The 13905-nt window shown below is 45.6% G+C and overlaps 1 protein-coding gene across 1 annotated transcript in view; it reads right to left on the bottom strand.

Moving 5' to 3' along the window:
- LOC135915097 (frequenin-2-like) overlaps window positions 1–13570 on the bottom strand; it is a 305612-nt gene extending 292042 nt beyond the window's left edge. Inside the window, exon 1 of the mRNA XM_065448094.1 lies at window positions 13343–13570. Within this exon, the coding sequence (XP_065304166.1) occupies window positions 13343–13406 (64 nt within the window). The 5' untranslated portion in view covers window positions 13407–13570. The remainder of the gene's footprint in view (window positions 1–13342) is intronic.
- Window positions 13571–13905: the final 335 nt, after the last annotated feature.

Raw genomic sequence — 13905 nt, 5'->3', positions numbered from 1 at the left:
ACAACTTCCCGCAAGTGGTAACCGATCCCACAACCTCCGCATTTCACGTGCGATGCTCTACCAATTGAGCTACCGCGGTGCCGTTTCCCCACCCACTTTCTTGGGTATTTATGTGTCCTAGTAGAACCCTGGGAGTGTTAGCCAGCGCCACCACTCACAGCACTTGGCGGCGGACGTGGAACGTCCTTTTTGCCGCAGGCGTCGCGAGAACGTGATCTTTTGGGGTGAAGGCAACTGGTCAACAAGCCCATATATGCTACCTGAAGGCATCAATGTTCCCGGATTCGAGATCCTCGTTATGTAATAAACGAGAAGAATGGGGGTTAACCGAGGGGCCCTATTTTTATTAGTCATATCATGAGAAGCCGACAAACATTCACACCAAGGACAACATAGGGGAAATTACTTGTGCTTAACAAATGAAATAAAGAAACGATAAATTAATCGAAATAAAAGTGGATGAAAAAACAACTTGCCGCAGGTGGGAACCGAACCCACAACCTCCGCATTTCGATGGCGCTGGCTAACTCTCCCAGGGTACTACTAGGACACATAAATACCCAAGAAGGCGGATGGGGAAACGGCGCCATGGTAGCTCAATCGGTAGAGCGTCGCGCGCGAAATGCGGAGGTTGTGGGATCGGTTACCACCTGCGGCAAGTTGTTTTTTCATCCACTTTTATTTACATTAATTTATCGTTTCTTTATTTCATTTTTTAAGCACAAGTAATTTCCCCTATGTTGTCTTTGGTGTCAGTGTTTGTTGACTTCTAGTGACAATGAAGGCACACTTGCAAAGCACTCTCCAAACTTGTAAGTTGCTTGCGTTTCAATTATCTCTTTAGTTTGTCTGCTTTTGTGGTGACTGATGATTTGTGTGTCGTTGAATATGAGTCTGCAATGATGGTTTCTGCAATTAATGCCAAAATGACCAGATACGGAGGTAAAGAAATTCGTAAGGCCGCAACATTCATATGGGGACGAACCAGAGAAGCTGTATGCATGGGCTGCCTATATGCATCCTATTTGATGCCGAAAACGCGACATCTACACCAGCACGCCGACAAACTTGAATGGGATTAAGGGACAATGTGTGTAGATGTACGGCATGACAGTTACTGTCTTTCCGGTTATGGTAGATTTAGGGTTCCTAGCTTTATCTTGCTTGTGCAAGCTTCCCGCTACTGACGTCAGCAGATTGCCCTAGTAACCCATTTCCTGAAGCCTCTGGGCTTGTTTACCGAAGCTATTTTCCATGATGTATTGACATGACATTGAAAAGGTATTTTTGAAGCATGTGTTAGCAATGCTTCTCTTGATGAGCTTAGAATGGGCTCAGTTAAATTACAAGAGTGGTTCGTTAGTGCTGGGTTCAAACATCCTTCATAGATTATTGTTCCTAAAAATGAGTTTGAGATCTGAAAACCAAACAGACAGGTAAACTTAAACCAAATAGACAAAGCCAAATAGACAACCACGAGTCATACAAAAGAAAGTGAGAGAAATATAGACGGTAAATTGGATGCAAAGGATGGAAACAAAAAAGACCATTTAGATTTACAAAAGCGCCGAGAAAGGAATCACGAGGGAACATCTGTATGATAACACAAAGGGGGCTGCTTTGCTATTTTGAGGCCCGACCTGGCTGCTTGAAGCTAAAAACATACCGCAGCAAATATTCGCCATCGGATGAGGCATATGTGCGTGGCCATAAAAAAAAATTAAGAATCCCGGAAACGACTCAGCATATCGTAATGGAATGCTGAGATATTGACCCCAGCGACACCCGCAGGGAGTGTACACCTTCCAGAAGCGTTGGGATTTAAAGAAGATGGAAGGAGCAGCTAATCAGCGGTCGAGATAACTGAGGCAGGTTTAGAATATTGGCGCAAAAAAAAGTAGGGAAGATAGTAATAGTACGGGAGTCATTGAAAGCGCAGGTAAGGGTACAATATAGTGACAAAGGTTTTAAACACGAAATATAAGATTGATATCAGATAGGCAAAAAGCTACATAGTGATAGGCGTAGTAAAACCTGTTTAAATCAAACAGGCCAGGCGACTAATTGTGGCCGCCCCGTTGCAAAGAGGATGCCAATAGAGATGATCATCATCATCATGGTTAAGCGTTCGCGATCTTGAACGCTCTTACATTTGATTTTGAATTCGAACTTGATTCTACGCTATGGCACAGTAGACGATGACGGTATACTAAAGCGTTGACATCTCAGCACGTCTGCCGCGGTTCTGCGGAGAGGCGGCGCTTGCACCGAGGGCCTCAAGTATCAAGCTAACGACTCACCCAAAGCTAAAGCTCTCCGACGCTAAAACAGCGCGCACGCGACTGCGGATAAAACAGCCGCCAGCTGAGGAAGTGAAACTGACGTCATAACACGTAGGTCGAGACGTCATTACTCGTAGGTCGATCATTCGAGAATTGTAGTCCTCCTGATGTCACGCCACGGCTCTGTTGATGTCGCCACGCATGGAGAAATGCGTTAGAAAGGCACTGAAAAGGGGAGCGGGATTATTATTATTATTTATCGTTCGGCTACTACATAGAGGAAAGCCCAGTAATATGTTACTACGGTCGTCGTCATGGCATCCTGCAATCAATATGCATGCTTATTTGAAATGACCGAGTTGTTTGAGGGTCTTACGGTGAACGTTTTAAGGACATATGTACGAAAACAGGAAGACCAAGTAGTGAAATAAACTTTACTGTGTTGCGCTTAAAGGTCATCAGAACTGCTGCCGCTGTTTCTGTTAGCGAACTTAGCGTCAACAATGCTGCGTACACGTATTCGACCCAGAACAGCGCCATCTATAGCCACTGTTTATGCTTTATACGGAATAAGAGTGTCCTATAGGGACGTCGAAGTAGAACTTCATTGAAAACAGTGGGCCATCTTCATAAAGCATATAGCAAGGCCTAACCGTGTCAGGAAAAAACTAGAAAGACACTCAACGAAAGGCTAACCATCATCACGAAAATATCGCACTTTAATGTCTGAAGTGGCGGACATTAAAGTGTGGTATAGGTACAAAAAAAGAAAGGCGCCATGAACTAAATATTAAATAAAGCGAACGCTTAACTGGGGCACACAGAAGTAGGTGAAAAATATCAGTGCACTTGGCAACCGAAAGTCGAAACAAATTAAGTACAGAAAAGTGGACAGGTTATCGACGCAGCAGCAAAAACGTAGAAAAGTAGACGTGCATCGACGAGCGAACCGGGAGGTCAAGAAAATCGTTCAGGCGACAGTGAAAATCCATACCGAAGGCCAGGAATACACGTATGCGCGGGAAGAGCAAATAGAGAGCCGACTGTACTTTGAAAGCGGGAACATCGTTAGGAAGAAAGACGGCGCCGCTACTGCCTGAGGACACGAGAGTAACAAAAATGGCCAGCATTTGAGAAGGAACTCGGCATTAGTCCGACTTTGAGAAGTCATTAGAGAGCATTTAAAAGCAGCTACGGGGTTTTTGTCCCCATAGTAACATCACGTAGAAAGGGAGAGGCGTGCAAGAGGGCGCTAATGAACATCCTCGACTCTAATGAAATGCAAGACTTAAGTGCTTGACGTAAGGCAGTGGGTGTAGGTATAGCCATTATGAATGAGACACCGCAGCAAAACAAAGCGCCGTTAAATGGGGTCAACGAAAAAACGCAGCGTGCAGTGAGCATAGTTCAGGTTGCTCAGTGGCTATGGTGTTGGGCTGCTGAGCGCGAAGTCGCGGGATCGAATCCCGGCCACGGCGGCCACATTTCGATGGGGGCGAAATGCGAAAACACCCGTGTACTTAGATTTAGGTGCACGTTAAAGATCCCCAGGTGGTTGAAATTTCCGGAGTACTCCACTACGGCGTGCCTCCTAATCAGAAGGTGGTTTTGGCACGTAAAACCCGATAATTTAAAAGGACAGCCTGGAATGAACTGGTGGAACGCGGCTACAAAAGCCGAAGGTACACCAGAACCGAGGGAAGCCAGTCGTAGTTCAGGTTTCAGAGAAAAGCATGACTCAAGGCGGAAACATTATTTTGGGTGATTTTAGAATACACTACTTTTTACTTGCTTACCTAAAGGAACCGGATGCAGAAAATATATTTTTATGCACCTCAAAAACCATGCATCATAAGTATATATTCAATGCACCGATTGCACATAAAATTTCTGTCAAGGAGAGGGTAGGGGGGGGGGGGGCACAAAAGGCTTGCTTCGTTAGTATCTTTTTTTTTTCGCGCACTTTTCAGTTTCTTCATTACAAGAGATTGAAACCATCCCTAAATTTTTTTATCAACCGTTCGGGATTGAGATAATTTTGCGAGAGAGTCGAACGTTTGTTGAATAAAGAATATGTTAAGGAGAAAAGAATGAAATTGAAGTTACCGAGTCATTCACCAGAGAAATAGTTTCCAAGACAATCGTAATGGTTTGGTTGCCAAACAAAAAAATCAAGCATTGTGCGTATTCCAATGCTTCTTTTCCTATGCCAGTCTCCCTACGGCCATTTACTTCAGGTCCCTTCTTAACACGCGCAAGCTTTCTGGACTTCGGCGCAATCCTCTTCGAATGATGAGTTGATCTGTCTCGTGTATATCTGCCTTTCGTGTAAACCCCTAAATGTTCTCTTTTTCGCGTTTAATGCTCGTCCTCTGACACCGACACCGTAACAGCTCCACAACATCTCTACAAAGTGTTGGCAACATGAACTAGACTCAGAACCATCATCTTGTAGCTCGTTCGAGATATCGGCTATTTTCACCACATAACCAACGCCGCTGGCCATTGCATTACATGCCAGTGGGTTTCAGGCCGCAGTGGTCTTCACAGAAAATAGTTGGCGGATGCAGCAACCCACAGCGCTCTTCGGTACCAGAAATAGGTGAAGACATAAGTGCGAAAAGAAACCACACTTGTACCCAACCAATTCAGCAGTGTACCTTCGTTCACTCGATAGACCCGGACTTGAGATCGAAACTTCCGCGTCAACTTCCCCGGTGGTAAGAAACTTTGTATCGCCGTCTTCACCTTCTTCACCCAAACAACGCGGCAGCTACAAGCAGTTATTTCTGCCAACTTGGACAGTCTACCAATCGCTACGGCGAAAATGGCGGTGCTATAGAAGCGGTCGCGAATGTACTGTTCGAATGCACAGCCTATATAAATGAAAGAGCATTTGATGAAAACGAAATGGACAGTTTTAGCCAGGCATCACTCACGCTGAGATGCACATTAGGTCCTAAGTATGCCTCGTCCTTCTAAGCAGCGGCACGCTTTAAGCGTGTTCGCTTATGTTCGGGATATTGGCTTGCTTGGCAAGCTTTAGAAAATGCTGTATATATACATTAGAATGACAATGCTTCGTTTTCACACAGCCTTCCATTTGAATGCAACGTAGCGAACATATGGAAACACCAACCCCATCTTTCTCACAGGTTTTTTTTCTTTCGCCCGTTCTCTTTTAGAGCGTTTCGATCACCCATCTCCTCCCCTATGCAATGTAGCATGTAGGCGACTTTACACACGCCAGCAGAATTCTCCGAGTTCCAATAATGAGCATTCTCTCTCTCTCTCTCTCTGGGACACCACTGGCAGAAATCAACTTGTCCTACATCAGTTCTGCGGTAAATTCTTACGCGGCACTGCAGCTCCCAAGATGATAGAGTCGTTGCTATAACTGAATCAGGACGAATACTTCCTAAAAACTGGATCAAATATATGCGCACCATCGGACTAACTCTGACTGCCAACTAACTCAACTGGATTAGACGCGATATAGTTGGCAGTAAGCGCTATCTTTGCGGCGTAAAATTTAGTTTCTTCGTGGTGGAGTTCGTCAAGATGAAATGATTCGAACAGATAAAAATTTATAGCTACATGCAGACGCTGGGTATCGCTGACACGGTAAGTGCCAGAAAAGCGATATCCCAAAGTACTCGCCGCGTTTGAGCGACGATGGGCAGCGTAGCCCTGACCTCATCCTAAACGCGACAGACATCTGTTAACTGTTGCTTTCCTCTGCTGCGCACTTCTCGGGTCCGAAGTGCGGTCGTCTGCACATTTTCATCTTAGCGAACGGCATCATAGTGAAGCCAAGTGAATTCACTAAGATGTAATGCTGATATAGTGAAGGCGAAAAACCAATCCTATTGGGCGGCCACATAAATTACTGCAAAGAGTGACCTTTACGAAGCAGGTTTTCTTTCTACGCATTAGCGCTGCACCGCTCCACTTAGAACTTTTGTGCGCGCGTATAACCGAGCACGCAAATTCATGTATGTGTATGGCTTGGTGTGTCCCGATACCAACCATAATATAGTAAATACTCTGTCGGTGCAAGTTTCCGTGTTTAGATGTAAAAGAGAAAAAACCACGGCGCCTGTCTCCTGTGGGTCTCATTCAATTATTCATTGCGTTAACGTAAGGAATGAGAAATCAGCACGGACACCGTGCATGGGAACTTTCAAAGCTGTCCGGTGAAAATGCAACGAGCGCTTCCACGGAAACGAGGGAAGGAAAAAAAATAATCAAAGGGAGCAAACTGCTCGACGCGGAAGGAACAAGACCGCGATCCAACCAATAACAAGCGTATAAGTTCTGTAACTAGTTTATAATTTTTCTCCGTGAGAATAGGGATGCCATTAGGCACTTTTGTTCTTCAAGATGAGTTTGCAGTAACACAAGGGCTTTTTTATTTGCTCCGCCGCTTTATGATCATTTTCAAGATCGAAACGGCATTGCCAGTTACAAGATACACGCTGCTTGCCAAGGGGCATTGCTGTAAATGTCGAGGATAATAAAGCACGTTATAAAGCACGCTATGTAGGCCTACTGTGTATCTAAAACATGCAAGTGCGTAAAATATGAAGCTACAAGAGGTTGACTGGCTGGAAACTGATTTACGTCACGTGACTGAGGAAAAGTGATTACATTCAAATACGTGCTCTTTTCGTAGTTGAGCCTACCATGGCAATGACGAAGCGGCAGGTACTGCATTGTGTCCAGTATTGTGACATTCAAACGCAGTGTCCTGGATTTTCGCCGAAGACAGGCGTCTAATAGCAGCGAGGACCCTTGTCGTATAGAAAGCAAGGGGATTGCATCCCCTCAAGACCTTATGAAACGCTAGAGGTGTGTGCCCCCTGTGTCTGTTTGCATCCTCAAGTTCGAGGCAAGCGTTGACCTTTTTCGCGAAGCAGTTTGCTCTAGAGAAACGAGATGGCGTTTTCAGCGGCGCGCCGCTCTGCTTCTGTGCGATCATCTGTCGGAAATGCAACTGGGTTTTCGCTAACGCACCGTGCTTTATTCATACGGCATAACATAGAGCGGTGGAGTGAAGACGTGTGCAGTATAGCTGGCTGCAAAAATTGGGACTGGCATATTAAGGAATGGAATGAATCTGTGTGGCGAAGTTCACAGACCGCTGCCACATAAGGACTGCCTGTGTTGCCGGCTGTTCGCGATGCACGGCTTCCTTCGAGGATAAAAAAAAAAAAGTTCACTCATCCGCCAGCATTGTAGTGCTAACCTCCAAGTAAAGGACCCAACTGTGGAAGGTCTGCACGAGTGAGTACCGCTATATACAAAGTGACAAAGGCAGTAGCGCCGCTTATTGCCAACAGTAAGTTTCTCGCACAATAGCTACACACATCCAACCCAACTGGCACTCAAACATACGCCTATGACCACTCTATCGCCAACATATCAAAAATAGGTGAACGGGCGCATATTTTACCTAATGCGCAGAGGCATGGGTGACGGCGACTACACCGACAGCGCACTAATGTACGAAGCTGAACCATTCGTAACGGTCCGCACAGTAGGCGAGTGACTCGCGATAATACGTATTCGCTACAAGCTATTAGAACGTACGGAACATCTACATTACAAGCGTTGTGCCCAGCAATGGCAAATCGCAACTGAGCACACCCACGAGCGATCATGCAGAAAATACACTATCGGATAGTGAACGCCCGGGGTAACTTTACTGAGTCAAGTGACAAGCCGCTGCTTAAAAGTACTTGCTAAATAAAAGACGAAGAGCTATATGCACTGACACTGATTCAGTTCAAAAGCGTAGAGTTAGGATAGCTTGGAATACATTTTTAGCCGCGCTTTTATTACAAGCACTGTATACGCCACTCCCGCCGTTTGGGCAAAGCGTAATGAGCTCCGAAAGAACTTACATGGTCTTTGAAGCTGCAGACAAAGCTTCGCGTGTCGTCCACCCAGTCACCGTCTACGATGCCCGCCGAAACAGAGATTTTCAGAGCCGCACCAGCGTCATGTATAGCCACCGTAAACACAGAGGCAACGGAGGCAGCTGAGGCAAGCAATGGACGCGTCACCACGTGATAAAACATGGCAGTGCCCACGGGATCGCCGTGAAAAGGGTCCATACAAGCCAGCGTTTATGCTACAAACAAAAGTATCGCCACTAAATGGGGGCAGGGTCGCAAACAAATCACTAATTAGTAATCGCTGTCCCGGTAGCAAAGTTGTGAATCACAGCACGACGAAAGGATGTTGGTAACAGACTATATTGAAGTTCAGGTGAATGATTCCTGGTGAATGATACCAACCCTTATATATAGTTTTCATTGATTACGAGAAAGCGTTTGATTCAGTCGAAACCTCATCAGTCATGGAGGCATTACGGAATCAGGGTGTAGACGAGCCGTATGTCATCATCATCATCATCAGCCTGGTTACGCCCACTGCAGGGCAAAGGCCTCTCCCATACTTCTCCAACAACCCCGGTCATGTACTAATTGTGGCCATGCCGTGCCTGCAAACTTCTTAATCTCATCCGCCCACCTAACCTTCTGCCGCCCTCTGCTACGGTTCCCTTCCCTTGGAATCCATTCCGTAACCCTTAATGACCATCGGTTATCTTTCCTCCTCATTACATGTCCTGCCCATGCCCATTTCTTTTTCTTGATTTCAACTAAGATGTCATTAACTCGCGTTTGTTCCCTCACCCAATGTGCTCTTTTCTTATCCCTTAACGTTACACCTATCATTCTTCTTTCCATAGCTCGTTGCGTCGTCCTCAATTTGAGTAGAACCCTTTTCGTAAGCCTCCAGGTTTCTGCCCCGTAGGTGATTACTGGTAAGACACAGCTATTATATACTTTTCTCTTGAGGGATAATGGCAACCTGCTGTTCATGATCTGAGAATGCCTGCCAAACGCACCCCAGCCCATCTTTATTCCCAGTCACAACTACATTAACCTTACTAGTCAAACCCTAAAAAATAAGCAAGCGAGAAGGGCACCGTAATTCCATTAAAACTGAGAGTTGGGCGAGTTAAGAATGAACCGTAATTTCCCCGAGGAAGTGTAAATTTAGTAGGAATACGTAACAAAATTTTTTTTAAAAACGAGAGTGAACAGTAAATGTGGCGACCTTTAAAGGAAAACGCACCCGAAGCAAATGACGAATATAGACGAGCAGGGTATGACGAAGACCGAGTATGACGGAGGAGGAGGAAAGAAAGAGAGAAGGCAGGGATGTTAACCAGAATTGCGTCTGGTTGGCTACCCTATTCCGGCGTAAACCTGTTGTGTGAAGACCTGTTGTGTTTGGTCGTCAGACGACCGAACACCGTGAATCTTATAATATCTTACACCAGCTTTTTTTTTTCTTTTTTTTATCAGCTTGGTTATCCTTAGCCTGGACACCCTTATATAGTTACTTGGTAAATACGGCATTAAGTCGTAAAATGCTGATGAAAATATTATGTGTTTGCACAGTGAGAGAAATGTAAAATAATTCAAATAAATACACAACTAATGTACTGATGTAGGGTCGAAGTAAACGTTAATGCAACGTGCGAGGCACAGAGAAATTCGACAGTTTTAAACTTCGTAGAATAATTCTAACTGGAGCGTTTGCCCTCAAAAATAAAAGCCACACAACATCAGTTCTCTCCTTGCGAATTCAGGGGCTAATAACATTGGCGATTCACTCACATCATATTTATGCTTTCCAGGCTGCAGTGGAAAGTCAACAAAAAGCTTCTTTGCAATGCAGTTTCGCAATCCATCTCCCGTTTCGTTCTGTATTCTGCTTTACCTTGCTATACCCTCCATCTCCCCATTGTGACTGACTATACACCGTTTAAGACATCAGGTGCAACGCTGTGGAAGCTACGCAAGAAGTTCGGTGACGGAAATGTATCACTCCGCGCGTTGCGTCCGTGCCACGCTGCGTGCCAAAAGCGTATGCTCGCGCGAGCGTGCACGTGAGGCTGCCGCAACGGGCTGCCAACAACAACAACAAAAAAAAACGAAAAGAAGCGCTATGAAAAACAAATTGATCTAAAACAATGCATTAAATAACCATATACCATAGTTTGTTTATAAGGATTAAAACGTTCTTCATTTAATTCTGAGCCTAAAACCATTTAGCACAATTAGGATCAAGAACATTAAACTATTTCTAAGTGCGGACACGGCCACTGCAAGAAGTATGCCTAGCTTCCACAGCGTCGCACTTGATGCCTGAACCGGAGTATAGGCGCGGCACTCTAGAAGTGCAAACTGAAGGCACGGCACAAACGCAGGCGGCGAAATTGAGACAGAACCTTCTCGAAGCAAACGGCTTCGCAAACGCTTGCTATCGATGCGAACCTTTATCAGAGAAATCTTGTTCGTAGGAAGACTAGCAGCGATTTCGCGTGCCCGGGCCGTTGGCAGCAGCGTTACCAGAAAGCGTGTTTGGGAAGCATTACACACGTCGTCACGCGAGACCGAGCGTGCCTCGTTCAGAGACACTGGCTTCCCGCAACAGCGGCGCCAGTAGCCGCTATGCCTAACTTCTAGTCCCAGCTACCAGCCTTGACCGACTTCCTGCGTATCGAGCCCTTCGAAGGCTTAATGGTGCGGCCTTTGGCGTAGCTGCTGCAGTAGCGTTGCTTCTAGCCGGGTCGCGACTTGCCCACACACACTGCAATGTGAAAGCGAAAATTTTCATTTCCTTCAATATATATACATATATATATATATATATATATATATATATATATATATATATATATATATATATATATATATATATATATATATATATATATATATATATATATATATATATATATATGTCTCGAATCCGGCAACATTGATGCCTTCAGGTAGCATATGTGGGATTATTGACCAGTTGCTTTCACCCTAAAAGATCACGTTCTCGTGACGCCTGCGGCAAGAAAGACGTTCCACGTCCACCGCCAAGGTCTGTGAGTGGTGGCGCTGGCTAACACTCCCAGGGTTCTACTAGGACACATAAATACCCAAGAAAGTGGATGGAAAAACGACGCCGCGGTAGCTCAATTGGTAGAGCATCGCACGCGAAATGCGAAGGTTGTGGGTTCGGTTCCCACCTGCGGTAATCTGTTTTTTCATCCACTTTAATTTCGATTACTTTATCGTTTCTTTATTTCATTTATTAGGCACAAGTAATTTCCCCTATGTTGTCCTTGGTGTCAGTGTTTGTTGGCTTCTTATGATATGACTATTTATATATATATATAAGGAAATGAAAATTTTCGCTTTCACATTTTCACATACTCGTGATCAGCTAGCGCAGCTTAGTGATTGCATTTTCATCGGTACATTCAAACTAACTAGCTCGAAAGAGTGTGGCTCTCTGCAATCTCTATTATTATATGTGATCCCGTGTAAGGCTGGTGGCTTCTCGTCGTCTCCTGTTCTCGTGTTGCTACTTGCGCGAGATCTGCTGTGGTAACCTGGTCGCGTGTCCAAACGATTTCACATGACAATGTTTCTTTAATGCGTTCATTGTGCGTTTAGGTCAGTCAGTCAATGCTGCTGTCATTTTGTCATTTACAGTGCTGCGCCGGCCTTCCTTTGCGGCAGTTGATGTCGCCGAATTAGCGGACGTAGTTGCGGGAAATGCTGTCCCAATTCCTTTAAGCAGATTGAAAAATGGGATTGACTGTAATTTGTGATGCACTACCGATTGGTGAACGAGTGCTTCCGGTTTCTCCAGTTCTCGTTACTGCGTACGGAAAGGCTTTTAGAGTAGCGAAAAAATTTTTGTGAAAAAAGAGAACAACACACAGTAGTGGCTGAGCAAGGAGCCAGGCACTGGGCCACAAATTAAGCCACAATTGAAAAAAAAAATTGTGGGCACGCATTTTATACTCGTGGTAAAAAAGACATACGTTACACGCTCTGTTTCGAGAGCCAATCTACGTGCATTAAGCAAGTTGCTTGTACAATAATCTATTTGAGAAAATATTCACTGTAATCAGTGTGCCTTCTTTAACGGTGTAAAACAGGTAGATCGTCAAGCACTGCCTCCACATTTTCTATGGCTTCTATATGCTGACTCGCATTTCATTTTTGATTAGCCATGTGCTGACCACTTCAGGGTTACCAGCGCACAAATTGTGTATTGGTGTTTCATCTCTTCATATATTTGTTTTTTTCACTCACGTTCGAACATTCTTCACGAGCATCACGCCGCTCACAATGCTCGGCACGCGCTTAAGCCATACCCGGCCAGCGCGTTATAGTTTTATGTCACTATTGTAAAGGTGTACGATGCCTTGTCGGAAAGCAAAGGAATTGAAATTAATCGTTTTGTTTATTTATAAAGATCTAAACAATGGCGAATTCGCTTTTATTCACCATTGTATGCATCGTCTCTAACAATGTCTCACTAACGGTTCTGGGGCAAGAATTTCGAGCCGGTGAATTAAGAAATTGACTTCATTGGCAGCTGAACATCCAAAGAGCCAATCTAGGGGCAAGAAAATAATTGTAAAGATTGCCGGAAGTTAACGCATAAGTAAATCAGGGCCCGTATTCACAAAGCAGCCCCTATATGCTGCATTGGTTCGTAAGAACAAGTGTCGACCAATCGTGATAGCAAACATGTCATTGGCCAAGGTGCCCCGACCAGTCAAAAAAGCAGTTGTTGAGAAGGAGAACCTTTGTGAATTCAGCTTCAGGGAGCGTATTCACAAAACTTCTCTCACGTAAGTGCAGTCCGTCCGAGATTGGCCGCCACTGCGGCAATAGCCACGCCATCAGGCTGCCCGCTATGACGAGCGGGGGCATTCCAACGCCAGCCAATAAGCAACGCTCTTGCGTAAATGGTGTTATGTGAATACGTGCCCAGAACTTGTTACGCGCATCTAGGCGAGTGGGTTAGTCGGCCCGTCGATCAAAGTACGCTCAACTTCTGGTTGAGGCGTCGACCGATAATTCGCTCAATTAATTGATCAGTCAGTCGGCCAGACAATAAATTAATTGATCGATGACTCGGTCGATACGGTTGGGCCAAGAAGTTACAACAGGTCGTCTGCCACTCACAGTAGGTCTCATTGACGAGCTGGTTGACGACCTCTTTCTTGAGCTTGCTGTTCTTCTTGCCCATGGCTCGCTCTGTGGTCTCGCGATGACCCTCGGCTTACGGGTGGCCGCCGCTGGTCGCGCGGCACTTCCGGCTGGCGGCACGAGCACGTGTGTTGCTGCTGCTGCTGCACGGGCGGTGGCGCGAGCCTCCGGTGACCGTGCGTCCGCTGCCGGCGGACCTCTCGCGTCGACTGGCCGCCCGCGTGCGACTCGGGCACCGGCAAAAAGCGCGCCCCGAATCGAGCGCACCCAGCGTCGCACGCAGGTCCCCCCCGCGGAACACCACGATGGCTGGCGCCATCTCGGTAAGTTTGCCGGCATTAGGGCCTCACCGGCCCTGGACTTTAGTCGGTGACCACTTGCTGCGGCGAAACGGTTATCGGAACTTCTCGAAAATCAATGAATTTAACAGCGCTTGACGTGTTTTTTTTTTTTTTTTCATTCCTTTGTAGGCGAAGCTGTTTTACGCTCGCGTCTCCCCATAACTTCCCGTCAAACCATATAATCTAACTTATGTAATC

This window comes from Dermacentor albipictus, chromosome 1 (assembly GCF_038994185.2).
Source record: "Dermacentor albipictus isolate Rhodes 1998 colony chromosome 1, USDA_Dalb.pri_finalv2, whole genome shotgun sequence".
NCBI classification, from domain to species: domain Eukaryota; kingdom Metazoa; phylum Arthropoda; class Arachnida; order Ixodida; family Ixodidae; genus Dermacentor; species Dermacentor albipictus.
This window is presented reverse-complemented; position numbering and strand designations above follow the sequence as displayed.